The 27068-nt window shown below is 39.0% G+C and overlaps 1 protein-coding gene across 2 annotated transcripts in view; it reads left to right on the top strand.

Moving 5' to 3' along the window:
- Positions 1 to 27068, top strand: part of PIGK (phosphatidylinositol glycan anchor biosynthesis class K) — a 72089-nt gene that overhangs the window by 27722 nt on the left and 17299 nt on the right. For both annotated transcript variants that reach the window (XM_063344756.1, XM_063344755.1), the window contains exon 10: positions 21165 to 21240. In XM_063344756.1, coding sequence (XP_063200826.1) covers positions 21165 to 21240 — 76 coding nt within the window. The remainder of the gene's footprint in view (positions 1 to 21164; positions 21241 to 27068) is intronic.

Raw genomic sequence — 27068 nt, 5'->3', positions numbered from 1 at the left:
GAGTTTTATGGCTGGTAATAATAGATGCAAGAGATGCCTTAGAATAATAGTGATTAGTAGTGTGACATGGAATTTCTTTATGGTAGTATATCACCCAAGAGGTACTTAGTGGAGTTTTTAGATATCTTAGATAATTGTTTCTTACTGGTTTCTAAGTGTTTCTTTGCACTTTCACGGGATGTAAAATGAAGTCTTTTACAAGACACATTGAGACTGGGGGAAAAAAGGGGGGGAGGAAGAGGGAAGCTCATTTTACATGTCAGTGATTGTATCATAAAATGCAGCTATGGAACAGGCCTAATCGCTATGTGTCTGTTACCTATATCTGGCTGTGAGAGATGTAAGAGGGATACAAGAGAAAGCTGCAGAAACTATGGCTGATATAGTTATCCTTAGAAAGGAAATCCCACCTACTGAGGGAATCCCACCGTCTTTTAACGTGCCAAATGAATATGCAACCTACACATGGTAACAAACTGAAGTCTCAGTAAAGCTAGTGTAATATAATTTGAAACAGGGAGTAATTAATATATTAATGCATTTTGTGCCTACTGTGCTCATCTAGAAGTTAGATAATTTTGCTAATTGTAATCAAAATTGTACAAAGGAATAATTATACAATAAAGCTAACTTCACAAGAAATTTGAAAAGAAAAAATTGCTGAAGTGAAGGAAATTGTAGATTATTTTTTCTCACTGGTAATTGTCCTTGTAAAATAAAAGAGTAATTTTTAGGTATGCTTCTTTTCAAACTGAATCAGAAAAAAATAATAGGATAGGAGGGAATCAGGAAATCAATATAGTCAGAAATAACAGCAATATACATGTTAGTTGTCTGCCCAAGTCAATACACATAATGTGTTTCTGATTATAAAACCTGAAATTAAAGAAAACTTCCATATTCATAATACATGACAAAAAGGTGAATTATTATTGTTGAGGCAAATGGATATTGAATGCAACCCATCCCCAAACAAACTAATGCAAAATCAATCTCAGGGTTGAATTCTATGAAATAATAATTTTCTTTGTTTGTAAAGCCTTTCTGTTTTTTGCTCATATTATTGATATTGCATCAGAGGAAGACAGTATTAAAGGTGAATTAATTTTACCAGAGGTAGTTGCAGTAGCCTATTCTACTGAACCCAACTAAACTGTCTCCAGCACGGCCCTGCCTGTTTACGTTACAGAGTAAAGTTAGGGGCCAGACCCAGGTAACCATATTCGAGTAAAACTTTAGTCCGGGAATGCTACTTTTGGACCTAATTTAGCGAGCGAAGTAGTTAATCTGTTTGTTCCTGATAGTTTGGTGTGGATTTATGTTTTTAATGCTCTGTCCTGTATGTTGGATGGGTTTTGCATAATTGTTTAATCAGCTCGGTCTGACTGAATCCCTGTGTTTGAGTTCCTTTTCGGGAGTAAGGTGGTAAGTACTCATGAGAGGTGTTTCCTGTCTGGAGCAGACAAATATGACATTGTCCTGTAGAAAATACCAAGAGAGCATCTCCTTTGCATTAGTTCAAGGCAAAGCAAAGCTTCAAGAACAAATATGCATTGAAGAATTTATGCTAAACTTAAGTACTCTGGAAAAAATAGATTTAAAATAGGATCTCAGTGAAGAGTGTTCGGAAGTGGCGCAAGCCTTTGCACATACTTCGTCTGTTTGTTGGCATATGCAGTTTGTTTCCTGTAGGTTATAGACCAACTTGGTAACAGACTATGTGCTAATCTTAAGAAATATTTTATTAAAGTGACCACAAGTATTTTTTCTGTGACAGGGAGATTTGAACTGATGTTAATCTGCAGTGGTAGGGCACAAAATAAGTCAGTTCTCATTTTGTTTAGTGGTGTCCTGCTTAGTCTACGTGAAACAAGTGATTCATTTTCTTTCAAAAAAAAGTTACCACACAAGGTCTTCTGTTCCTTAAGCGTTGCTGTTTTTAAAAATTGCTTTATCTTACATTTACTGGTGTCTTAAGTATTATATTTTACGTGGATAATATTCAGATTAAAAGCAAGAAAGAAATGTACTTGGACATTTAAAAAGCAAACAAACAAAACCCCTAAAAAGTCCCACTTCAATTGCTAGTTTTCAGAATTTAGCAAAACTTATCATTTTTCCAGCTACTACTGTGAAATACCAGGATTCTCATCTGGTACAGTATATAGCACCTTAGTCAAGGAACTATTGTTATAGAGCAGATAAGATTAAAAAAAGTCATTGGTTTTGATGAAAACCTGCATGAACAGTGGGGGAAAAAAGCCAAAGTTACCATAGCAACCACCAGTGCTTTAGACAGAAGCTAAGTAGAAAGAGGAGAAATGTAACAGAAAATACGAGGGCCATTCATAAAGCATTAAAAAACAAAAATGAATTTTTAAGGCAAATATGATTAATACTCAGCTTTTATCACTTAGCAATTCCTGATAAGCAGCAGATTATCTTTAGAACAAAAATAAGGACCGCTATTAATAAAGAAGTTTTAGTGTGGGAGTCCGTTAGACCCTATTAAGGAGATACTTTCGTGAATTTGTTGAAAAATGGGTGAAAGTTTTATGAGTTTGTGGGTGGGTTTTTTTTTTTCTTATTTTATTCTCTGCAGATAGTTTTTTGAGTAACTGCAGTCTTAACCTGTGTGGTAAAATAGGCTCTGAAAATGTCTTTTATGATTTAAACATGGTCTCACAGTGGGAATACTGCGAGTTCTTCATAGGATGGTTTGTTGGGTCAAGCAACCGCACAGCACTCCCTTTAGTACAGGAGTGGCAAAGGCAGTTATAAAATTTTTGGACATCAAAATTTCAAGGAAGATCAGTGTTGGTACATTTAGGGGTGCGAGTTGCCCGTACATAGCAGGTTTATGTAAAATTATGTGTGCAGTCGGTTGCCTGGGCCTTTGTGTCTGAACCGTCTGAACCTATGTTCTGAGATCAGTGATTAATTTAAAGGCTGAGCTTTGCTACTTTTTTTGGGTCTTTTTTTGTCTTTTTGAATGGAGTCGGCATTCTGCAGTGATCTGATATTGGGTATGAAGTCTAGTGTTTTGCCTATATATTGCTTCACAGTTGCGCAGAATTAGATTTTATGTGGGTGAACATCAAATGTACATGGGAATAAATTGCAAGCATCGTTTCTTTTCTAATTCCTATGCAGCTATTAAGTCTTAAATTTGATCTCAGACCTCACAGAGCAAAACGGCCCATGTTGGAACCTTAAGCAAATACAAAAACTATGAAAAATGCACTGTAATGTCCTGAAAGAGTGCTTTGTATGAGGGACAACCTAAACAATCTGAAAGTTTCAGTACAGAAAGGGAATCAAAAACCACTTTATCCTTTTTCTAAAATACAGTCTGACTCACTTCTTGCCTTCTTTTCAAAGGACTGTGTTGATGTCCGCGTGGTTGCGGCACAGTTATCCTCTGATGTTGTTTGATTCTCATCATATAATAGTAGATAGTACTTAACTGTCCTAGACAGTGTCATAGCCTGGGGCTTTGCATATATGTCACTGCAGTTGTTACTAGCGTCTGTTTCTTCTGGAAAAAAGCATTGTTTCTGAATAAATAGATTTTGTTTATTTTATAAACCACTGTGAAATTAAAAAGTTTTCCTCTTCTCTCATACAGAAGTTTGTAGAAGGGTAAAAAAAGTTTTGCATTATTCCCCAAAGTCTTCCTGTGAACCCAGATGATGCTCGTTCCTGCTGCAGTTGGACTTTATCACAGGTGGATGTTGCCCCTGACGAGCCCTCTCTCCTGCAGACAGAGCCCTTTGCGCCATGCCCCTGCCTCTGCCAGGGGTTTGATCCAAAAGTCCTGTAGAAATCTTCTGGATCTCAGTGTGTGGCCTTGTTACCACGGAACACAATCTGTTAAAACTGTTGAGATTATGTATGGTATGCTCTGACAAGGTATTGATGATGTGTACTTCAAATTAGAAACTCATAAACATCACATTGTGAAACAGCTTTCTAAAACATCTCTATTAAGTTCCAAGCAAAATAGGTAGTTTTCTAGCAAATTTTTTTGTGCTTTTTTTTTATAGATGTGTGGAAACTTAGAAGCGTAGTGCTGTTAGTGGGTCGTGCAGGCCTGAAATATTAATCATGTGAGAAAATGCGGTCTGTCACTAATGTCACAAGGTAGGAACACGACTGAGCTCTGATTATTTTGGTAGATTAAACTAAGCCCCACTAGGTGGTGCAAGCAAATAAATCTCTTTGCAAAATACTTCTCTTACATACAAATACTTGGGGAAAGAGTGTCTTTCATGAAATTAAAATACAGTCTTGTCTTTTTCATTTGTGGTTATGTGCAACAGGAATTAAAATGTAACATTTAACTCTGTCGTAGGCTGCTCTTCCCACATACAAGAAAGTGCACTCTGGTTTTGACATAGACTTGGATATCTGCCTTTCTTATCGTGTAGGCTGGTGTCGCCATACTTTATTTGTAGCCGGGGTGGTGGCTCAGAGAGGAAGTAGCGGAGGACTTCCACTGTGTTTCGCTGTGCTATCAGAAGTGGCTGCTGTGAAGTAATAGCCTTCCTAGGGCCGTACTGAGGCATTTTCAGACTTAGCCTCTGCTTGGAGCATTCTCTCTCAGGATCCCTCTTGTTGTGGTTTACCCTCTGCCAGTTTCACTTTGGATTTGCTTACCTTTACGACAGTATTGTGTACATACAATTGAAACTGTTTGTTTATGAGAAAAATAGCTTTCAAACAGTAAGTTAAATAGTGTACTGTCAATTTACTGTTCTGATAGAAGTGGAATGAATAAGGTTCCAGTAGAAAATAATTTTTGAAATATAATCTATGTGGTTGGTCTGTAAGGGTTAATGTGGGATGTCTAATAGATTAGTGGTTCTATTTCGTTTTGTGTTAAAAAAACCCAGAACAACAACAAAAAAGGAAACAAAAAAACCAACCCAGAAAACCACAAAACAAAACCCCAAACCTGGAAACACCTTCATTGTACTCCTAGAGGTGATTGTAATATAACATTATCTGTTTGAGTTGCACTGGCTATACCATTGTCTTGAATTCAGCCTATATAATCTCTTAATAGCTCATTTTTAAACTGTTTTTTCTTTTCCTCCTCCCAATTGAAAAGACCTCTTGTGTAATGGTGGTTTTACTAAAGATGCACTGGCTGATAGTTGGTCAACATCTTTTTATAGCCATAAGGTCAGTAGCAAAAGTATTTGAATAACAAAAAAAATCCACATTCTTGAGATAAGTAGAAATTCCCGGGGTCTTCCACTTATGGGGAGCCACCCGCATTGCCGTTTGTCATAAACCACGTTTCACCACAGTTTGTATGGCTTCCCAGTGGACCCCAGGCTGCCAGCTCTTCTGAGGAGGCGACGGCACCGTGGTTCTGCCGCGATACTGAGGAAACCCCTGCCTGTGCTGAAGGGCGAGTGCTGCAGTGAAAATGCTGTCGGCTGCTTAGCAGTCAGCTTGAGATAGCAGGGGTTCTTCTTATTGCTGTCTGCCCCACTCTGTCTTTCAGGCCTTTCTCTCTCAGTGAATACAGTGCATCAGTAAATGCTGTATTATCAAGTTTCAGTCCAGGATTCTGTAATAAGACAATAACTGCAGTCACTAAGCAGCTCTCTAGTGAAAGTTCAGTACTTTACAGTGCAGTATATTTACTGAAATGGAAATTTTTCATTTCAAAGTGACTTACATATTCATCGGTGGAGATGGGTGTGTTTGCCGCATTCATCCCAGTCTTGACAAATGCAGCAGAAGCAGGTTTTTGGTTTGGTGTTTGTTTATTCTGGTGGGGGTTTTCTTAGGAAATAAGGTAGGGAGACATTAAAGTATAAAAAGCCTGTGCCCGTGAAATCTCAATTGACCAGCAGCCATAAAGAATACATATACTAGCCACAAATACATACTCAACGCATACTCTGAGTTTTACAGTAAGATTTTGTTAGAATGTATAGCCTCTATAGGGTAGACACAGAAAAATTGCTGCAGAGGTATTTAGACTTAAAATGCAGAAAGAAAATATGTTTTGGTTGTTTTTTTTTTTTCCTTAGTTTCCTTGGGTAGAGGACCAGTGTACTCAATTGCCGTCATACACTTTTGGTTATCATTAATTCCAAAACCAGAGTAGAATTTAATGATGATGGAAGTAGAAGGGCTTCATAGTATGTATATTTTTGCTGAAAAACAAATCGATGCCTGTTGTTTTGGTTGCTTACGTTGCAATGGGTGTTTGAGTCCCAGTGGTGAATGAGGATCCGCTGTAGCTGAGCAATGAACATGCGCAAGAAAGATGCACACCTGCCACCGCGGTGCTGACGTTCAAAGTACTCGAACAGTTTTGATTACAGATATGTTGAACATTCGTGAAAGCCTGAGAGAAAATTTAGAAGTCAAGTTTGTTTTCCACAAAACATTTAAAATAGGAAGTTAAAAGGTGCAGGACAGAATGTAAACTCTTTACTAGGCTTTGTTTATTTCATAGTATGTAGCGTGCAAAATTTTGTAGAAAGAAACAATCTTTTGGCTATTGCATGTCTTTGTGCTTCCCTCACTTTGGATTTTTTTTTCCCTTGGGCATATTACTGTGCAGCTGGAGTCGTCGTGTTGCTTCTGTAGCAGTTATTCCATAGGCGGGTGGTGAAAGAGAAATCTGGCCTCGTTATCTGTACTACGTGAACCAAGAAACTTTTAATTCTTGCCTTAGTTTCATAGTTGCCTTTAATGTCTATGTTTACACACACACAGAGACATGTATATTTTTATATATAGGATTGTGAAGGATCTCAGCAGGGTTGGAGATTTTGTTCTTTTACGCGGGGTGTATTGAGAGCCTGAAGTTCTAAAAGCTGAGTGACAGATCGGCGGAGTGACCTTTTCTGCTTTACACAGTCTCTTGCTGGTAGTATCTACTGATAATGTATCAGATTGTATCACACTTACTGATACAATGTTCCATAGATTGTAAACATTTGCAGGAAATGACTCTTAAATAGTGGAGGAACCTACCACTGGAATGAGATAAAGACTGAGATTAGGTTAATAATATTAGGGCTTCGTTCTTAGTTAAAATTGCATATCGTATTTATGTAAACCCTTACATTTGTTTTAAAAAAATAAATAACATGAACAGTCCTCTGACAAAACAGTGGATATTTTTTTGCTGTGTTTTGTTTTTGTTTTGGAAAGTAAAACCAGATTAACTATGTAATGTATATACTCTACTGCCATAAGACAGTCTTGGAAAGTTATGGTAAACTTAAGTTTGGGCATGTTCTGACTAAATACTGAAGGCTTAATTTTAAAAGTTAAAGTCCCATTTTCAAAAATAGGTATTTAATATCAATCTTTGCTAGACTCCTTTGTTAGCATAATAATTCTACTAACTCCTAAAGTATTTTTACTGTGGGCAACGTCCAACCCGTGTAGGTGTTCTTGAAAAATGTACTACTTAATTTTTTAGGAACTTAATATTTCATAAAAGTAGCTTTTGCTTCATTACATTATAAAGATGATCTTTGATGATTGCTTAAACATTGCTTAGCATTTACCATGTTGATGATTAAGATATTGCAGAATTCATATCAACGTAAGTATGGAAATAAACTGAGACTTCTGTAAAAAAGCTTTTTCGTATTAAATGGTTTTACCTCTTTACTCTTGCAGTAAGACAAATAAAACACTACAGAGAATTTAAGGTAACTGAGAAGGAAGGATGAGGAAGGACATGCCTGTAGCCCTCAGAGCTGCTTCTGTTCCTGCTTTAGCCTTGTTCCTTGGAGACTGCAGAGAGAAAGGGAGCTGAAAGCTTGTGGCGTGCTCTGAGCTGCTGCATGAGCTACTGCATCTGTCCCTTCCCAGCAGGAGGAGGGTGAGGTAATCAGAAATCTGGACTTGGCAGGTGTCTGAAATACCGGATTTCTTGTCAAGTATTTGTATTAGAAATCACCTTGGAACATTAGAAATCTGGCTTGTCCAGCCTACTGTTTGGCTTTGCAACCAGGAATAGCTTGCAAATCCAGGCATATGTCTTGTGCATGTATAGCTGGCAGATGCTGGAGCTACTACAGCATTGGAGCGGAAGGAGATAGTGTCCTCTCTCTGTCCCACAGACCTCAGACCTAGTGGCTTGCCTGGCTAGGCAGGGGAGTTCCCAAGTTTGTGTGCCTGTTGGGGGATTGGCAAGTGGTGTGCTGTGTACTTGACTCCGGAAAAGGATGACTCGCTGCTGCTGCTTGTGTGCCTAGGAACAGACCACTAAAATCATCCAGGCTTAAAGGCTGTAAAGTTTGTAAAGTCACTGAAGTAAATATAGGGCACTCTCGTTATTATGCAGTGATCTGTGGTGGAACAGGAGAGGAGTCCTTTCTGGACCTAATACTATGAAATAAGTGAGAACAGAAAGGCAGACCATAAAATACCAATATGAAGAAAAAGGATGACTGCTTTACAGGGTCAACATTAATAGATTCATTGTTCAACATCAGCAGACTCAGTAACCTGCAGTACCTTGGCCTCAGAGACTATAACTTAGCTAAGTGTTTGTATCTGAACTTGAGGTTTCATTTGCCATTAACAAGAACAAACAAAACCAGAATCCAGACAAAAAAGTGCACAAGTCATCTATGAATAACAGAAAATCATGGTCCAGAACATAAGACTGGTAAAAAAGCTTAAGAGCTGCATACATTCTGTGCAGCTTTCTGTGAAGAAAAGCCCTCTTGATGTCCTTAGCAATATAATGTTACCTCGGTACACGCGTTGACAGGAGATCTAAAGCATTTACTGCTAGCTGATTGGAATGCTACTCAGTTCTGTCGGCCATGGCCACTCTTAGAGTCGACTACTGGGAGAAACAGTACTGGGGAAAGAAGGGAAAGCAGTATAGTGTTTCGGAGTTCTTGGTGTGTCTTGGTTGTCTGCTTTATGGAAATGTGTTACTGATCATGTTGTATCCAAAAAGATCAAATGCAATATCTAGTGGTCAGGGGAAACTTGATTGCAAAGTAAACCATTTCTCAAAAGCCCAGAACTGTAATGATTAACTTTTGAAGTGCCCGGTGTATAGCATGTTTCTTTCAAGAAAACCCGGTTCTATTATTGGTACCAATATATGCTCTTTTATACGCTTGTGGAAAGAAGTTCAATTGGTGTCTTTTCTTGTTACTTCATATTAGTGGGGGCTGGTAGCTGGCAGGCTGATTAGAAGCCCTGCTGTAAGGATCTGGAGGTGGTGATGGACACCAGGTTGAATACCAACCAACAGAGTGCCGTCATCATCAATAACGCAAACTGCCTACTGAGCTACACGAGGAGGAATATGATTAGCAGATTAAACAATATTGTTGCTATTTCTTTTTGATGCTAGTGAAGACCCACCTGAAGTCCTGTGTCTGGCCTTCCCCTTCAAGGAAAGATGCTGAGACAGTGGAGAGGGGTTGCCAAGATGGTCAGGGACTAGAGCACACAACTTATGAGGTGTGCTCTTAAGTTGGATGAAGTTGGCTTGCTTAGCCTTGAGAAGATGGGAAATGTAATAGCAGGCTGCAGCTGTTTGAAATGCAGTTATGGAGATTGTTACGGTAAACTCTTGATAACAAGGGATATTGGCTGAAGGTTGTGGCTTGGGAAATTCAGGTTGTATATTAGGAGAAATGTTTTTGCAGAGAGGGTAAAGAAACAGTAGAACATGTTACACAGAGAGGTTGTGGAGGTTTCGAAGACTCAGCTAGGCAAAGCCATGGCTGACCTGATCTAGTGTTGGGAGGTTGAACTGGATGATATCTGAAAGTCCCTTACAGACAACATTTCTGTAATTCTGTGTAGTTACCTACATCGATTAATTGAAGTAAAGGGGCAAAAAAGTAAAGTAGGAAGCTTGAAATGGAGGGTGTAAGGTAGAAGGTCTGAGTATGGTGTTGGGCAGAGAACAGACGTTGCCACTGCTGCTTTGACGGATTCTTGTACTGAACTAAGCAGTCTCATGAGAAATTATAGCTGGATGGTACATTACGTGACTTATGAACTGAAAAAATAGAAATATGTACCATAGTCCCATATTGGGACTTAAAATGTGTGTATTACCGGGTTTTTTAGAAGGTGCTTGTTGAAAAAGTGTGACAATATAAACAAATGCGGATACACTGTTTAATTTGAACACATGCAGGAAGGAACAGTGGTATTAAACAAAATATGAACTTTGCTATACAGACTAATTGTGGCCACTAAATAATGGATTTGCTATCCTGGCACATTCCCATGTTAATTCTTTGTTTTAAAAATGTCTTCCTGCTGATTTTTCTGACTTTATGTGCACTGGCAGGTGGTGTTGAATTGGTCTACACAAAGGTTGGGCATTGCTGATAAACTTTCAGTTATGAAAAATGAACAAGCTTGCTTTATCCAGCTGAAAGTATAATTCTAATATGTACTGGGAGTAGTATTTAAACTGTGTGTGTGATGTGGTGGCAGGGGAGGGTTTGTTTTTTTTTTATTTGAGGTTTCTCTGAAATGCAGTCACAGGTTTCCAAACTACTAGTCATAGAGTGATAATAACCTGTGTGTTTTTGTTGTTTTTTAACCGCTCTTTTAAACACTTTCCCATGCAATTAGGAGGGACTGGGTCCAAGGGGGAAGTTTGCAGCCTCGGTTACTAGATACAGCACATGCGTACTTCAAACTGGATCGAATGTTTGCTCAGCTAGGTGGGCAATATTCTTTTCTGACTGGTTTGGACCATCAGTAGAAGCTCCTCTGATATTGCTGGAGTTGTCTGTGTAAACATGCCCTGAGTGTGGGAAATTTGATGGAGACGCTTGTTCTCTCCTCCGTCCCCCTCCCTCTCCCCCTCCCAAACCCCTGCCTACTGTAGGAATGAATTAACATTAGGCAACGAGTACCTACTTTTAGCTGTGGACTCAAATGTGATTTTCGATGATAGAGGAGAGACTTAGCTGGTCTTTTTATCTCCAATTTTTGATTAGCATTTTGTGCTTCAGCAGCGTCGTCATGTTGAAGTTCAAATTAATTCAAAAGAGATTTTCTAATTTACCTAAAATGTGGAATATTTGAGATAACAAAATGAAGCCCTACAGGTCATGTGTTTTCCAGTACCAGGAAAGTCAGTTCTGCTTACTTAAGCTAATATTCTTTTTAATTCCTTTCCTGTGTCTTGCCTAAGTAGAAAAATAGGAGCAAGAAGAACAGAGAGTCCCTTCAGCGACTAAACGTATTTTGACAAAAGTCATTGACTAGAAAAGAGCAGAGAAGCGACATTGGTCAAGCTATGTTGAAACACACTATAGACTTCTGTTAACCTCTTTTTAGGGTCTTGGGATGGTTAAGAATGTGGTTTGACAAAGGTTAATCACTTGAAATTCTTTAGATAAGAAATTATGTGTGCATCACAGAAAGGCAGAGGAAACCTTTGTTACAGTCTAGTTTTATCCAGCTTATGAAGCAGCAAATAACTCAATGTGTCTGGCAGACTCTGGGAACACCAGCAGACCTGTTTACGATCAGGTTCAACAGAAGTCACTGTGCATTCGGAGACTTAAGGTATTTTTTAAACCCCAGGAATAAGTCTGTGCAACTAGTTTGGGTCAAAATCTTTCACATTTATTTGAAAAGAGATTAATAGATTACAGAAAGTATTTTGTGTTTCTAAACCAAAAGATGCTTTGCTGCTTTATTCTACAGGAATATCTCTCTGTAAAGGTCAGCACACTGAAGTAAAATATTTTTTCTTTTCAATGCAAGTCAGTAGCTTCCTTCTTCAGATAATTGTAAATCTGATTGTGTCTAACATTGATTTAGTTTCTCATTGCATCAAAGATCATTTTTGCCTTCAGTTTATTTTTTTCCTTTATCTCCATATTGTATTGTTCATTTTTATGCAATCTTCTTTTTAAGCTGTCTTTGATAGTATGCCACCTGCTAGGTTCTGCAAGCATCATGAAGTGGAGGTCACAGCATTCCCGGACCAAAGAATCTTGGTGTGCTTGGCTGTACTTGTGAAATACCTGCACATTTCCACTGTAGACATAGCTCCCTCCCCTTCTCATCTTTGAATATGCACTAATTGCTTATCCGTTCAAAGACATGACTTTCAGACTCCACAGCAATGAACTGCAAAAGATGCACATTAGCATTCTGCTAGGCAGTCCTGCAAGGTCGCCCAAGGTAAACTGCCAGCTGTCCAGCTTACCAAAGCTCAGTACTATGGGAGCAAATGAAGTTGTTTACGTTATTAGGTATATCAGGTTTTTAGAGGGTGACATCCACACTCAGCTGAGCAAAGGTTGCAGCAACAATGCATACACTGAATGCTTTCTTAAGTAGTCAAAAGACTTGTGTTGACCCTTTAACTGAAGAAACTGATGCCATGAACAAGACATTGTTCTTGAAATGATTTTGCTCTCAAGGGTTTGCTTCTCTTCTTTATCACTGTCCATGTGATGAACACGCTTTTAGGCAAATCTCGGATTCCCTTAAAAAGATAAGAAAAAGATTGATTAGCACACTTTTTGGGGAAGAGCAGAGTTAACCATCATTTCATCTTTTCAAGCGCTGTCATTTTCCATGTACATTAGTGCTTCTGTTGTTTAAACATAGCCTATTCTTAAATATGTGTGAAGTTAGGATTTAGCAGATAGATCAAGTACCTGGCGTTAATCCAAGGTCTAACTCTTAATATTCTGTAGTATGGATATGGTAGATAAATTTCTCAATGGCCAATCTAAAAACTATTCACTCAAACCCGACATAGCCCATTTCAGCCTCTCTTTAATAGGAAACCTAATAACTTTTTCTGATGTGGTGCATAAAGCTCTGGTATTTTGGTTTTTTTTTTATTGTCAGATGCAAGCGTGTTCATGTATTTACAGTCAGTAAAGCTATCAGTGCTATACACAGGTTTAGATTAATAATTTCAGTCTTTCAGTCTAGAGTGTCTGATTTAGGGCACTGGTGTGTTACTTGCATCCTTTGGTCACATACCAACTGCCTGATCAGTTGCAGAATTTCTGATTTTGAGTCACTTCTAGCACGGGGACAATCTGTTCCAGTGTTTTCATTCATACTATTCAGCAGTTATGTGTCAAAGAAACCAGGTAGCACTTTAGGAGCAGTGAGAGTCGTGTACACCTATGGCAAATAAAGAAGGTAATCCCGAAACCCCTTTTTCCATAATGCATTTTTGTCTCTGATATCCTCTTCTTTACCCTGTTCACACTCTGACTTCAGTTTTGTAGGGTTTCCACAAGAGGTGGTTATATGTTAGGACTTATCGTCAAGGAACAGTAGTTTCAAAGATGTGCAGCGTTACCTACGCAGGGTTCATGTGCATGACAGTATGTGTCAGCTGTCCAAACCATCAAATCTAGAGACTGTATAGAAAGGAAGAAATACTGGCCTTAGTCCTTTTGCCTCATATGATTAGTGAATGTTTATATTTGCCCGGAGAGCGAGGTTTTATGACTTGCCCTGTTATCTAGACTTCTCTCTCTCTTGGAAGTGTCTTAACAGCCCATTTCTGCCATAAGCAAACCCGTTAGTGATCACATGTTGCTATTTTTTTTGCTGTATTTTTGTGATACTTGCATGAGATAAAATGTATCTCTGCCCTAAAGCGACTGCAGCTATTCTGTGTAGCAGACCGTAGGCTGGATTAGCACTTGTGGCAAAATATTCCACCTCTTGATGGTAGGGATTTATTTTTCTTTAGCACATGTTGACTCTCTCAGGATTTTTCCCATAAGAGCGAGCATGCAAATATAAATAACAAATAAGATTTTTCACTAAATATCTTGACACATTTTACTGGATTTAGATTCGCTTTCCACAGTTTCTGTTTCATGCTTACTTTCCTTCATCTAAGAGCAGTCACAGTGGCAGTATAAAAATAACTTTTAAATTGAATTTTTCAAGATCCTCCTCTTCAGCTATCTCTTACTGCTTCCCACTTCTCTTCTGATTTTATGTTTCTCACTAGTCTTCTCCCTGAAAATCAAGATCTCCTTATGCTTTGCGTTACCAGCTGTCAGGCGTGATGCCGTATATGCTGATATGCCACTGCGTTAGCTTGCTTTGGCACTGCTGGCAGTGCTCTGCTGTCATGCTCAATTGAGACAGAAAGGACCATTTCTTACTGGGAAATTAATTCATGAAAAATTACTTTTGTTTTTTTTTTGTAATAGAACTGTTTTGAAAGAAATTAAACATACGAAATCTGTATTACAACAAATTAGCCCTTAATTTTGTAAAGGTTTAAGTATAAAGGAACTAAATAGTGAGGCCAACTAATTTTGTGAAATTAGAGCCTCAAATTGCCACATGTGATTTGAGCACAAATTCCATCAACAGATTTTTTTTTTTTTTATTTTGTTTTTTTCCCTGACAGATGGTTTTGAGCGAAAGTGAATGCTACCGCAGGCATCTGGAAATTATCTCTGGAAGGACAGTAGTAACCAATTTACTTGTGTCCCTTTGTGAAAGGGAGAGGCGAGGTCAGGATGGTGGAGATGGAGATGTTCTTTCTCCTGACCTATTCTCTTCCCCCACCTTGCAAAAGAGGAGGAAGTAGGACATCCTCTTCTGTGTTGACCTTTTTCTCCTCTCTACTCATGATCTTCCTATTCCTACACTTTTTAGAAGAGGATTGCCTTTTTCAGGTAATTCTGCCAGTCTAGGAGGTCCAATGTTAGTGGGCTACTAATCTTGGGGCTAGTGTAAAATGAAGTAGCAGTTTTGCAGCAAGTTTCATTTTCCTTGGTACAGACTTCCCCATTGTGGCTTTTCTTTGATCCGCTTGCAAAAGTGACCAAGCTAATCAATGTAATTTTCTTGAAGACAGAATAGGAGGCTGCTTCTGTGCTTGTATATTAGACAGGCTGATGTACTGCCTTGCAGTCATATGTGATGTTTAATTGTTAGCGAGGTCCCTGATACTATTTTGGCTCATTCCAGCTAGCGCTTTCCTGGACGATGTTTGCACATGGTTCAGGGCATAACATGTGCCAGGAGTAGCCAGTTCTGGGTGCAGCCCCCACTTTGGAGGAGAAAAGTCGGCCGTGTAGTTGTGAGCTACATCATGTTGCTTGATCTTAGTGGCAGCGAGCTGCCTCTGTTCTTATTTAAAAGACTATTTAAAATATAACCTGTGTGCCCACTTGATTTTAGCTCCAATAGTTGTTTCTCGCCTTTTCTCAGGACAGACAAGCCTTGACTTGGCTCCTGTTCTCAGAGCTTTCATGGTGGATGCTGTTTCATAGAAACCTTTTGTATGCAGTGTTTCATCCCCTGTGCTGCTTGTAGGATAGCAATTTCTTGTTGCATCATCCAGTTTTCACCTTTGTTCATAGAATCATAGAATCATAGGGTTGGAAGGGACCTCTGGAGATCATCTAGTCCAACCCCCCTGCCAGAGCAGGGTCACCTAGAGCAGGTTACACAGGAACACGTCCAGGTGGGTTTTGAATGTCTCCAGAGTTGGAGACTCCACCACCTCTCTGGGCATCCTGTTCCAGTGCTCTGCCACCCTCAGGGTAAAGAAGTTCCTCCTCATGTTTAGGTGGAACTTCCTATGTTCCAGTTTGTGCCCATTGCCTCTTGTCCTGTCCCCGGGCACCACTGAAAAGAGCCTCGCCCCATCGTCCTGACACCCACCCTTTAAGTATTTATAAGCGTTGATAAGGTCACCCCTCAGACGTCTTTTTTCCGGACTGAAGAGACCCAAATCCCTCAGCCTTTCCTCATAAGAGAGGTGTTCCAGTCCCCTAATCATCCTCGTAGCCCTCTGCTGCACCCTTTCCAGCAGTTCCCTGTCCCTCTTGAACCGGGGAGCCCAGAACTGGACACAGTACTCCAGGTGCGGCCTCACCAAGGCAGAGTAGAGGGGGAGGATGACCTCCCTTGACCTGCTGGCCACGCTCCTCTTGATGCACCCCAGGATGCCATTGGCCTTCTTGGCCACAAGGGCACATTGCTGGCTCATGGTCATCCTGTTGTCCACCAGGACTCCCAGGTCTCTTTCCACAGAGCTGCTCTCCAGCAGGTCAGCACCCAACCTGTACTGGTGCATGGTGTTGTTCCTCCCCAGGTGCAGCACCCTACACTTGCCCTTGTTGAACTTCATAAGGTTTCTCTCTGCCCAGATCTCCAGCCTGTCCAGGTCTCTCTGTATGGCGGCACAGCCTTCCAGTGTGTCAGCCACCCCACCCAGCTTGGTGTCATCAGCAAACTTGCTGAGGGTGCACTCTATCCCCTCATCCAGGTCATTGATGAATATGTTGAACAGGACTGGACCCAGTACTGACCCCTGGGGAACACCACTCGTCACTGGTCTCCAACTAGACTCTGTGCCCCTAATCACAACCCTCTGAGCTCTATCTTTCAACCAGTTTTCTATCCACCCCACTGTCCATTGGTAAGTCCCACTTACCCATTGGTAAGACAAAGCAGCTTCCTGTAAATTTCTTTCTGCTTCTTTTATGCCTGGTACACACATGTTTAGACCAGGAAACTAGTACTTGCTCTGAGAAATGAAAACAGGATCCATGGAGCCTTCATAGTAATGTAATTGTCTTCAAAGGAGTTTATGTTGCTTATATCTGGTAAAACAAATACTGAAAGTGGTATTGCTAACTAACATAGTTACACTGGTAGAACTTTGCATGCTGGGTATTTTGAAGCACTTTGAAGCATTTTCCAAATTGACTGTATATAAGTACTTGAAAATTGAGACCTGGAAGGTACCTCTGTCATAAGGTTCAATTTCTGTCACAGGTATCATCACTTGATAGGAAAATGAAATAGATAAATCACGCAAAAAATGTGGGGTTTTTCTCACAAAAGTTTTACCTATTTTGTTTAAAATGTAGCATAACTCCTAGGGGTAATTCCCTTTTTTAGCTAAAAAGAATATCACTAGTATTAGATGCTTTTAATTTTCTACTGTGTAAATAGCTATGAACAGTGAATATAATAACAGTTCAGATCTGACTCTTGGTAAGAACCGTAAGTAGAAGTGGATGAGAATAACCCTAGCAAAATATGTGTTGAAATATTCCGGTAGTTGATCAAAGAAGATAAAAGAGCTGGGAACAAAGCGCTCAGGAAAACCTTTGTGAAGCTATATATATGCTTATGAATTTAGGAAAAAAAAAATCAGTCATGGTCAATAAGAACTTGCTGATGTTCGCTCAGTTTTGGGGCCAGTTTTGTTTAATATCTTTATCAATGACCTGGATGAGGGGATTGAGTGCACCCTCAGTATGTTTGCTGATGACACCAAACTAGGTGGGAGAGTTGATCTGCTGGAGGGTAGGAAGGCTCTACAGAGGGACCTGGACAGGCTGGATCGATGGGCCAAGGCCAACTGTATGACGTTTAATAAGGCCAAGTGCCAGGTCCTGCATTTTGGTCACAACAACCCCAAGCAACGCTACAGGCTTGGGGAAGAGTGGCTGGAAAGCTGCCCAGCAGAAAAGGACCTGGGGGTGCTGGTGGACGGCCAGTTTCACATGAGCCAGCAGTGTGTCCAGGTGGCCAAGAAGGCCAACAGCATTCTGGCTTGTATCAGGAATAGAGTGGCCAGCAGGAGCAGGGAAGTGATGGTGCCTCTGTACTCAGCACTGGTGAGGCCTCACCTCGAGTGCTGTGTTCAGTTCTGGGCCCCTCTGCACAAGAGGGACATTGAAGTGCTGGAGCGTGTCCAGAGGAGAGCTACCAGGCTGGTGAGGGGTCTGGAGACCAAGTCATATGAGGAGAGGCTGAGGGAGCTGGGCATGTTTAGCTTGGAGAAGAGGAGGCTGAGGGGAGACCTCATTGCCCTCTACAACTCCCTGAAAGGAGGGTGTAGAGAGGTGGGTGTTGGCCTCTTCTCCCAGGTGAATAATGACAGGACCAGAGGAAATGGTCTGAAGTTGCGGCAGGGGAGGTTTAGATTAGATATTAGGAAGAATTACTTTACTGAAAGAGTGGTCAGGCACTGGAACAGCCTGCCCAGGGGGGTGGTTGAGTCACCATCCCTAGAGGTGTTTAAGAAACATGTAGATTTGGCACTTCAGGGCATGCTCTAGTGGCAGAGATTGCAGGGGGTTTTTTTGTGTGTGTATGGTTGGACTCGGTGATCTCAAAGGTCCTTTCCAATCATGAAGATTCTATGATTCTATGTTTTAGCTTTGCTCAATAATTTGCGTATCTTTCTCACAGTTAATTTTTGTTAGGCGGATTTGAGTAAATGGTACTAGGAGGAGGTGGTATGTTCTTTCACTTGATAAAATGGCATGCGATGGCTTTAGATGGTAGCACTGCAGTATCATAATAATGAAGACTACACTATTATTGTCAAATTTGCAAAGATCATTTACTGCGAGTTATTCTTGCACTTTATTTAGTAGGCTCAAATGCCTTAAGTTTATTGATACACTGCTTTATCATACCCGCTAGCTCAAGTTAATGACTTGCTCCAGGTAGAGGATATAGTTGGGCAATATTTCATGCAGCTTTTTCGTCAAGAGTTTTGAGCTTCCATGCTTTAATTTATGCAGTTTAATAAAAAAGATTGAGATACACGCTCATCCAGTTGAGGCGGCTTATCTGCAGGAGAGAAGAATCAAAACTCTCTTTTGTAGACTTGACAGCTAGTACATCACTGAGTACATAGACAAGAAGTTCATGGCATTTAAGCAAAAATTTTGAGAGAACAGTTCTGAACTTTACTTCCAAAATACCTGTGTGCGTGTATACTTATTATAGTGTGTGTACATATAGGTAGACACATGTATGTATGTATATAATGTGCACCTATATAATCTATATCTTATAATGTATATATCTATAAAATGTAGTGTAGTTCAATTGTGTTTTTTTCAGAAAGTAAATTTAGGTAAAACAAAAAAATACTCTTTCTTGATGTTACAAGGCTCCTATCAACCAATGTTCAGTTTAAATCTAATTACTTTAAAATACATGTTTATACTATTCTCCCTTCGCTTTTTTTTTAGTAAAGCTTCCTACAGCTTAAAATCATCTTGATAGTTTTTCTCTTTTTTTAAATCCTTTGACATTTGAAGAAAGGTCTTTTTTTCCGTAATTGACAAGGAAGGTGTTTGAATATGCAAGGGATTGCTGACTTTGTCTAGACGTAAAACATTGCCAAATGTACAAAAACCTTGATAGAACAGACAAGTCTTTTTTTTTTCCCCTGCTAACATTCAGTTTGTAGTAATTGTAGCTGTTACTTGCATCTTCAAGTATTTAATTTTGGGACTTGAGATACTGGTGGGTTTTGTTTTTGTTTTTTTTTTTTCCCCAGATTTGCAATGTCCCTGTAAAGACTGTAGAAATAAGTGTTCAAGATATTGATGAATATTTTGTTCTGTGTATAGTGGTTTCATATCTAGAACTGTGGGTAAGAAATGGGCTTACGTAGCTGGTATCCATAAATCAAGGTGTTATGTCAGCTAACAGGCTCCCAGTAGAACAGAAGTCATCTCAAATTCACGCAGCCTGTGGGTAGCTAAATAGGCAGCAGTATGTTTGCCAGTCAGGGCTCCGCAAATGATAGAAAGTAGAAAGGAAATGAGTGGAAAGGTTCCTTCTGCACACCACAGTGGAGTTGCGGAGCCCACTTCAAGCTCTGATGGTTGCGTTGGCCTATAACAGCAGTGTATTTCATCTTGTGAGTACAAATTCATTGTTGCCATAATAGTCCAAAACCTCTAAAAACTCTATGAGTAAATGAGCAGTAGACCAGCTTCAGTAGTTCAGAGCTTGCTTACTTAATTTTTCTTAAGCACATTAAGCAGTTCTAGACCGGCTGTCACTATGATCTTTGAAATATTGCCATGTTTCTTTTGTTCTCTGCTTTTAAATTTCTAATACAGTAAGACTTTTATACTTCTTCATACTCTGTTCATTACAGATTTCTGGGTATTCAGGCTCTTATTTGGAGCTTAAAAGCATTACAGACCACAAGATAAATTCAGAAACGGAAAAGGGGAGAGATGTGCATTTATTGTCCTCTCTTTTACCACAGCCTGTTGACTCCCAGTGCAGAGTCTGAGCCTGTCGTTTCTGGCTCTCACCTGGCAGCCAGTCTGCAGGTAAATTAACTCAGCAAGCATGTATCATTTTTTACTCGAATGGGTATAAGGTGGTAATTTGAACCTGGAAAATAATGTCTTGCCCACAGTTTTGTCTGAAAGTAATTCTGCTTTAACTTTATAAAAAGGCGTTGGTTTCGTAGGGATCTTTTTTCCCCCTTCACTTCGTGTCATATTACTCAAATTCCTATATTCAGAACTCTTCAGAAAGATTGAGGAATGACTGATGAAAACCTTGAATGATACTTTGAAAATGTAGCACATGCTGTGTCGTTCCAGTAGAAGAAAGCAGTATGGTTGAAGGGTTTAAAACATGCTTTCATATTAATTTACTATAATTTAAATATTCTTTTAAGAGACTGCTTATGGATTCTGAATTTTCAGTTGCAACTGCAGTTTATTCGAAGTTTAAAGGGTTATGATGCATTTTCTTTGTGAAGTATTCTTCTCTTTTTGTTCATGCTAGTTCTTTCACTTATTTGAAACCAGTAGCACACAGTTCTGTGCTGGCAAACGCACAAATGTTTCTGGTGTTGAACTTCTACCACAGCTGAACACTGATGTGCACTTGCAGCAAAAAAGGGAAACAGTGAATAATCCCTCCTCCCTTTTGAGATGGTCATATTTGAATTATGTTGGCGGGATTGAGTGAAGAGGCTTGTATTGTTAACAGGCTGAATCTGCTCTGTTAAAGCCGTAAGCCTTTTCTCCTGTGGGGATTTCAATCCAGCTTTCACCAGCACTTTGTTCATCTAGAACTAAATTTGAAAGTTTTCTTAGGTTTCTGCTGCTAAATTTGTGGTTTATGTGCTTTGGTCAGAGAATAGTATCCACAATGTTACACACACACTTCTGTTTACTATAAGTTTATTCTTTCACCCAACTTTGTAAGAAATATTTTTAATTAAGGTCTTAAAATATGCTTTTTCTTCATCTTAAGCAAAATAATCTCCCAGATACCACACATTTAAAGGTAACATACCTGAAAATCTTAAATTTCAGTAATTTAACTTGGTAAACATTGTACTAACTTTGATAAATGTTAATTTCATTTCTTCCCAGGCTTCCAAAGGATGAGTTGGCAACAGAGCCACTAAAATATGCTGAACAGCTTCCTGTAGCTCAGATAATACACCAGGTATGTCTTTCTATTTTAAGGATTTTCTTTGAGAATAAACAACATCTGTAATATTTAAACTGCTTTTCTAGGTCATATAGAATCAATGTGCTCATGCTGGAAGTATGTAAAAACAGCATGCTCTTGTTCAGATGACAACGATTAAATTATAAAAGCCTTATTTTGAACATGGCAATGACAGGATGCGTGCTGTATGAAACAGTTGACACTTCAGAGGTTGCTGTTAAAATTGTTGTGTGTCTGCTGATGTAAAAGAAAAAAAATCCATTAATTTCTTTTTATTTGCTTCTTGACCTAAATTATATTCTCCTTCCTGAAAAAGCAGCCAAAGTATAGAATCACTGTTTTGGAATAATTGTCATGACAAGTTGAGTAGGGAAAACAATCTCCCCTCCTAATACAGCTCTGAATGAGGTGTTAATACTATTTCCATTTCTAACCATAGCACTGTCATCAGACTTTCTGCTTTGCACAGGGGCTTTTGTTTGCTTTTTGTTTTGCACAATAAAAACAGAGATTGAGATTTTGCCCAGATTGTGCCTTCTAACTGTGTCTTTATTTAAAATCAATGCTCTTCCATTGATTTAGGTAACCAAATGAGGGATGATGTGGACAGCTGAGCTGGGATTGAATAGTCGGCTACAGTTTTTATTATAACGTGTTGTCTGTTTTTTCTCCAATTTATGGCAAGGAAGAGGAAGATCTTTTCTGTGCAGAAAATTCTATACTCCCTTCTTACTCTTTTCTCAAAGTTCAAGGTCTAATTCTCAGACCATCCTGCTGGTAGATTAGATGCCCAACCTGCATTCACGTGTCTTCTCATTCTTTGCCGTTAGCTCTGCCTATTTTGTGGAAAGACTCATAGCCAAATAACGTACCTAAAACTTGTGATATACTGTAAAACATGGGTATTGAGACATAGCATCTCCCTTCTTGGTGATGCTTTAAAGAAATCAAAAAGACCTACTCTGTTGCATTCATTTGGTATTTTCTCACAAAAAATTATTATTTTTTAACTTAGTAGATGTGAGTCCTGCTTCAGGGACAGGTAACTATAGTCAAGAATGAATAGGTCAGATTGCTGTTTTCCTGATGGTACCTTGGCAGTATGGAATCTTTCAGGTTAGGTGTACTCTGAAAGATTGACCTGAAAGTTGGGGAAGATAATGACAGTTCATCATGGGAGACAATGGTACAGTCCATTCACTGCCTTGAGATAAGGAAGGCTTCCAACTTGAAAAGTGGGACTTGATGTTGGTCAGGGGAGCAATAGCCAGATAGACAATGTGAGATAAAGCTGTGGTTTCAGACCGCGCTGGTTTTGAATGCTTAAAGATCAACAGGAACAAATAAAAGTGCACTAAACATCGAAGTTGCTTATAAAATCCTATTAGTATTAATTATTATTGTAGATCTTTCTGAATACCATTGTCAATCCGTGTTTTTAAGCAGTCGAGTCGCACACTGCAGGCAGTGCTGATTTTACCTTAAAGGAAAGATAAGCTTTATTTTAAAATTTTAAAGTGTACAGGTCTTTTCTGCAAGATGTAAACACAAGGGATTTTCAAACTTTTGGCTGAAATCTGTACCTCGGGGAAGAATCTCTGATGTGTTCAGAACACGGAAGATTGGAAATCAGGACCAGTTTGTATGTCAGGAACTCCCTGGTGTTGTCAGAGCTTCAAATGACCCAACAGCCTGCAAATGTCACATTTAAAATTCTGTCTTCATGCCTGACTCTCAGCATAAATGAATTAAACAGCAGAGCAGGCAGCCAGTCAATATGTTCTTAACAGTGAGAGTGAGCACTGAAACAGTTTGGGGGTTGTTTGGCATCAGTAAATAGAAACTGCACGGAATGGCTCACCTAGAGGAAAATCTCAAAAAGGAAACAGAATTAACCTTTAAGATGGTCGACCAAACGAAATGTCATAGTAATATTTTTACAACATTAGGTGGGTAATAACCACAGAGGGTTCATTTGGCTGCTGTGTGTTATACTGCAATAGAATATTGCGCTGTGGAAAGGCAAAGATTTGTTTTTTATGTACTCTTATCTGTTTGCTGTAACAAATTTACCGGTAGTATAGAGCTGTGGTCCACACAAGGCAGCAAAGCAAACCCAGCGGAACTGCAAATGTCTTGGATGTAGAGAAACAGAATAAAATGACCGTTGTTTAGGTATTGCGTCAGGGAGTCAGGCATCATGCCCCGGTTTTGTACGGTTGTAATTCCCTTTTTGAGCCTCGAGGAGCTGTAATCAGCTAAGCATACTCTGCTCCGGTGTCCGGGTGAATTAACTCTGCAAAGAGGGTAATGGATCATTTCTGAGGGACCTGTGACAATTGGGACATGGAGTGCAAGGGCCATATTAAGTTTATATGAACAAGTATTTTTTACTTCAAGAAAAAAGGAATAAATTATAAGAAATAAAACCCAACATGAGTAAAAACAGTGGATAGTATTTGTGGTGTTGTGATGCTTTTTCCAAATGGGTGATCACTGTCTTAAGTATGGGCCTTCGCCGTTCTTTCTGTATCATATGTAAGATTTCTTTTATGTTAACCCATGTTTTGTTTACCTCTAGGTGCAAATAAAGGCATCTGTAATGTATAATGTATTAAAACTTCACAATGGTAGACAGGTATCCTAAATCGGTATAATGCCAAACTACATTTTAATTGTAGTTAGTAGCCAACATGGCTGCTAATTCTATTAAAATTTCACAGTAAACTCTGAATGCTTCTAAAAGTCTACATGGTTTTCTCGGGCATTTACATGCGATTTATAACATTCACTTCAGTACTTCATCTCTGATACTTGAAAAAATATTGTACTAATGAACAGAAATTACCTTTTGATTTCTAATCTGTTTTTTTCCACAAGAAAATTTCAGACTTGCTACATCCTAAAGTATTTAAGGAAAGGAGACCCAGAATTTGATTTTTGATTTGGATTAAACTTTATGACACTAGTAATTATTTATTATTATAGCAGTATAAAAACAAAAGAATAACAACCCTATAAAGTTCACAGCTCCAATTCTGAGAAATGTGTTATATTTAATGCATTATACTATGGCTAATTAAAAAGACGAATGTGAAGAAATGAAAATAAATAGCAGAATGAAAACTAACACTAACATTTAAGCCACCAGTTTTCAGACATGAACCAAAATCAGAAATTTGTTAACAAAGTAGCTTTCTCCATTTTCAAAAACAAAAAGGAAAAATGTGGGCTTTTAACTGAAATAAAAAACCGCTAGTGCTTGGTAAAGGAATGGAGTCATTAATACAAACTTCTAAAACGGCAAAAGTGGAGCTTTCAGAGGAATACCCACAGAAGACACACTTTTTAAGGAGATTCTTTGTGTACAGCTGTGCATACAATGCTGCTACTTAGAGTAAGTTCAGGAATAGTACAAAAAAAAAAGGTAGGGAGAAAAAGGAGAGATGAGTTTAATTCTGCACTTGTCTTTAGTTGAAACGGGTCTGGTGAAAGAACAGGAGAAACTGCATTTGGGAAGATTGTTTTCATTTATCGTAAAGGATATTCATTGCTGTCCTTCCAGTTCAGCAAGGTATTTTAATAAAAGTAACTTTAGTGCCAACGCTTATGCTCTGAATGTCACTATGTGTTAATATATTTTGTCTAACTGGGATTTAGGATATTGAAGAGACTTAAATTGTTACAGGTGTCTTACTGATGGAAGAATGTTTTATTGACGAGAGGCACATTTCAGTGGGTAAATGCCGGATCTCATGATGTTGTTATAATTGAAAACAGACTGAAACAGCAAATTCAGGGCACAATCAACTTGCATACTTATTTTAGTCCATTAAAATGTTGAGCAGATAAATTAACATGCTGTTAAAATAGGATGGTATTTCAGGAAACTAACTTCCAGCCCATCGTGGTGATTGCACAGTTTACTTAAAATTTGACATGGTTTACAGTTGCACGTTTACTTAAAAATAAAGAGTTCCTAGGTGTTTTCTCATGTCAGGGAATGCATGGGGGAATGTTAGATATACTTTCCAATTAAATTAGACTGAGTTTCCTTTTGAAGGTCTGTGTTAAGTTTGTTTATTTGTAGAGTTTTTAGCCAGTGTGTTTCTGTAGCCTCTCTGTAGAAGCCTTAGTGAAAAATGCCTTTTATAGTCTCAGGAGTTTACTGGAAGCTCACGCTAACCCTGATGAGTAAATATGTCTCTTGATTCCGGATTTCAGTTGAGCAACTCATGTGAGCACCATTAGCTTTGCTGAGTTTAGACTCAGGGGACGTTAAGGAGTTTCCACATTCAGTCTAGTTTGAGGGTATTGACTGCACTCCACAATAAGGGAAATGAAGTAAGAAATGTAAGGAAGAAGATGGGTGAGAGATCTGCAGAGTTATAGATGGCCAGGCTGATGGTCATCAAAGATGGATGGAGAGTTGCAGTTCTGCATTAAGTCTTGCAAGAAGGTCTTTGTTTCCATAATTTCTTTGCTTCTGTAACGAGTTTGCTCCACTCCCCTCTCCCTCCCCCCAAAAAATAATTTTGCTTTGAAGATTAGTTTTTATTCATCCTCAGGACCTCATTCTCACATACTAGAGGGGTGTTAGTTTATTGCATTTGTTGATGCTATTCCTGTTTCACGCTGATTTAATTGAGAGAGGTTTTCTTTAGCAGCATTTGGCAGAAATTGTTGAAACAGTATTAAGAAAATAGAACACACCATGTTGTATAGATTTTTTTGAAGTATTTTTTGATTATCTATAACACAACAATTTTAGCTCTTAGTCTTAAATGTTTTCACAGACATTAAATTAAAGTGGTTTTATGTGGCTTACAATCTTTGTGAAATGCTCGATATGAAAATTAACCCATCGCATACTGATAGAGTCTTGAAAGCATAACTTTAAAATTCAGGGACCACCCTGGTGCCTTGCCCCTCGCCTCGTAGCTGCCCGATAGCAGTTGTTCCGTTCCAAGGGGGGGCCTCTCGCACTCAGTCTTCGGGTGTTCTGATGGTGGAGTCTTGGTTCCCATTTATGTCTTATAGAAACCACTAGTGGTGTTCAGAACTTTGGTCAACTATGCCAGGTGTTTAATAGCACAGCAGTAGCACAGATTTTGATTTTTTTTTTTTAATGCAGACAGTAATTTTGGTTTATGGATAATAATTTGTTAAAAGTTTTAAAGTACTTTGATAAATAATACTTGCATTTTACTGTGTCTTTACAGGCTAAGATGTTCAAAAGCAACTTGTGACACTTAGATGTGTCCGGTTGGATGTGTAAAGTTTCAGACACAGATACTTATACATTCTCTGAAAATCTATCCATGTAGCTGTGTTTGAAAACAGCTTTAAAGAATAGCTTGCTTTTTAAAACCCTGGTCATAGTATTCAGCTAGGTGATGTCAGAGCAGAGTATGACCTTTCACCAAAAGGTCCAAATTTTGTTGCACCTGTTGGTACAGACACAGGAATGCTTTTCTTTGTCGGAACTGTATTTTTTCAGGATGACTGAAAATTGAATTTTTCATATCAAAGATTAGAAAGTGCTCTCACTTCTGAATTCAATTATATTTTGACAAAATACATTACGTGGCTGCCCAACAAAAAGCCTTGTGGCATGTCACTTTGCACGAGGACACCTGCCTAGTCAGGTTTTACTTTTGCAGTTCTGAGCAACATGGTGAAGGCAGTGCTGTCCCCTTACCACTGCCACTTCTGGCCGCGTTGGAGTATGTGGAGAACAGCAGCCTGTTCTGGCATGTTCATGTCTGTCTCCTCCAGACTAGAGGTGAGAAAAGCTGTTTCTGATGCGTGTCATGGAAATC

This window comes from Chroicocephalus ridibundus, chromosome 8, assembly GCF_963924245.1.
Source record: "Chroicocephalus ridibundus chromosome 8, bChrRid1.1, whole genome shotgun sequence".
In the NCBI taxonomy this organism is placed as follows: Eukaryota; Metazoa; Chordata; class Aves; order Charadriiformes; family Laridae; genus Chroicocephalus; species Chroicocephalus ridibundus.
This window is presented reverse-complemented; position numbering and strand designations above follow the sequence as displayed.